Raw genomic sequence first — 2,550 nt, forward strand, 5'->3', positions numbered from 1 at the left:
TAGGGGTGACCACAGAATTCATGAAGTTATTCTAAGAACTGGCTGGTATGTAGTGAACGAAAGCAGAGCTTAGCTGGCTCAAAAAAATATTTATGGTCATCCCTCAAAACGACCACCAAGGTCAGTACGATAAAATGGAGTCAACTGGAGCGATAATACATGAAGGAATGAGTTCTTTTCCCTCCCCCACACACACCCGTATCGTCACAGGGGGTGACCACAGTGTTCTGCCTTAATTTGTGGCGTTTTTCTAAGAACTGGCTGCCATGTACTGTGAGAAATCAATCGATCTTGCAAGAATAAAATTTGGACATCCCTCTTCTAAGAATTCCAATTGCGTGTGTTAGTGTGGGCAGCTCAGGGCAATATGATATTATAAACACAGCACATATCACGTCTCTGCTGTTTATAAATTCATAGGAAAGAAAACACGCCATTCATAACAGTTTGAAGGAGGAAACCACTACCAGAAGCAACATGATTTTGCTGCAAGACAGGCATATGTAACGATGACTTAGCACAGCTAAACAAATGCCTCATTAGATACGGCTCTCCTGACAACAGGCCAGCGAAAAATCTAACAATCTACAGCAAAACCATCAATTATTATGGGCGTTATAATATAGGTGTGCAGCTGGACGAAACATAGACGTCGAACCCCCGCAGACGATTTAAATACCTTGACGAAACATACACGTCAAACCACGCTGAACGGTTAAGGGACATCTCCAGTAACTCAAGGCAATATGTTTTGCTTTACTATAGAATAAATGTACTCATCACTTTTAATGTGGCTTACAGAGAAGTTAATCCATTAATGCATATCCCTTGTGAAGCCAGCATTACAAATTACAGAATAGGGCTTACTTGGGTTTAGCGTCCTGAGCAATTTTCTTGAGTGTTTCAGACATGTTGGTACAGCCACAAAATTCAGCAAAATCCTTTCCAATGAACAAAACATCAGCCCATGGTATGAGGTCCTGCATTTCTGCACGAGGCTTTTCAATTTCAATGGAAATGGGCAGAGCCTTATGTCCCAGTCCATGGCCTCTATCATGCTCAGAGATATGATTCTCATTCCAAAATTCAACCAACTCAATCATCGAAACAACCTCTTCCACATTACGTCCCTGTAGGACGCAACAAATAACAACAAAATATAGGAACAATGACATCAATATGTTGCATGCGCCACTTAAGATCATTATTCTACATATCTGCAAGGCCACTCAACTGTACAAACTGTTTCTGCAAAAGAGGCAATATTATTACTATAAAAACAAGCTAAGGAATGGAGGCATACCGTAACAATTTTGTCATGTTCACTCTGTTATTGCTTCTGCATTTTCAGTTTGTGAATCCTACCTTTCAGTTCTCTCTTACAAACAGTTATAATGATGATTCCATGAAGCACATCAGGACTGAGATCATGCAAATTATAGATAAACAGGATTTCTTTTACCCTGAATTGCAGTATTTTGCTGAAACAGCTGAAGTACTTCTTTCTGTGTAGCATATCATGATCAAGAACAAGAGACTGCAGTGCAATGACCAGTTATGCTTTATGCTGGACTTGAGGCTTTCAGAGTAGTGCCTGTGAACAGTTACTATCTTCTGGCATGTGATACCATGTAGTCTAATAGCCGACCAAACTGCTACCAGACTACACGGTGCTGCAACACAGACAATGGCGACTGTTCATTCCCATCACCAGGGGAACCTCACACAACCGCGTAAGTCCATCAGTTCTGCCATCATACTGGGGCAAAAAGTTGGATATTACCTTTGAACTGGTACACTCTTGCCATTAACCTTTACCGTCCTAATGTCACAAATGAATGACAGTGGCAGCAACCCGAGTTGGCCTAATGTCATTGATTTATGACACATGGCATGTGCACTCTTTGTCAGTGCTGACGGTTTTATGTTGGGTTTGAAACCAAAACAAACCCACGCAGGGTCATGTCAGAGGTTCATTCCTTAGCTCTGAACATAGAAATCGTTTATCACGGTACTGGCTTCGATAATATTTACGTTTATATATGAGTGTTCGTGACCTGGTCAGCCAAATATAGCCCAGCTTTGTTCTGAGAACTGAAGGGGAAATATTCGTCAGTGCTTGCAGATCAGTGCTTCAAGAACTTTCAAGAAAGTGTGAAGTATTCAAGGAATCGTTTTCAGTGGTGAACTATCAGTTTGGAAGTCAGTGTTGGATTGTGTAATATTTCTTTTTCACGTAAAAAGGTGAGTGTCAGACTATCATATATTTGTAAGTTTTGAGGTTTTCACGGCGATGACTATGAAGAAAGTCGTCTTCTGGGATATGACGCCGTGTATTCGTGGTTTTTACCGACGTTTCGGAGGAACGTATCGCCTCCATCTTCAGGGCAGATGGATCGTGTTGCGAATATAGAAGCAGTAGCATCTGTATTCGCAACACGATTCATCTGCCCTGAAGATTGAGGTGATACGTTCCTCCGAAACGTCTGTAAAAACCACGAATACACGGCGTCATATCCCAGAAGACGACTTTCTTCATAGTCATCGCCG

The 2,550-nt window shown here is 41.5% G+C and overlaps 1 protein-coding gene across 9 annotated transcripts in view; it reads right to left on the bottom strand.

Moving 5' to 3' along the window:
- Window positions 1–2,550, bottom strand: part of LOC111870634 (ketohexokinase) — a 15,870-nt gene that overhangs the window by 7,250 nt on the left and 6,070 nt on the right. For all 9 annotated transcript variants that reach the window (XM_033753997.1, XM_033753996.1, XM_033753998.1 and 6 more), the window contains one exon: window positions 868–1,130. In XM_033753997.1, coding sequence (XP_033609888.1) covers window positions 868–1,130 — 263 coding nt within the window. The remainder of the gene's footprint in view (window positions 1–867; window positions 1,131–2,550) is intronic.

Source organism: Cryptotermes secundus, unplaced genomic scaffold, assembly GCF_002891405.2.
Source record: "Cryptotermes secundus unplaced genomic scaffold, Csec_1.0 scaffold1759, whole genome shotgun sequence".
Taxonomy (NCBI): domain Eukaryota; kingdom Metazoa; phylum Arthropoda; class Insecta; order Blattodea; family Kalotermitidae; genus Cryptotermes; species Cryptotermes secundus.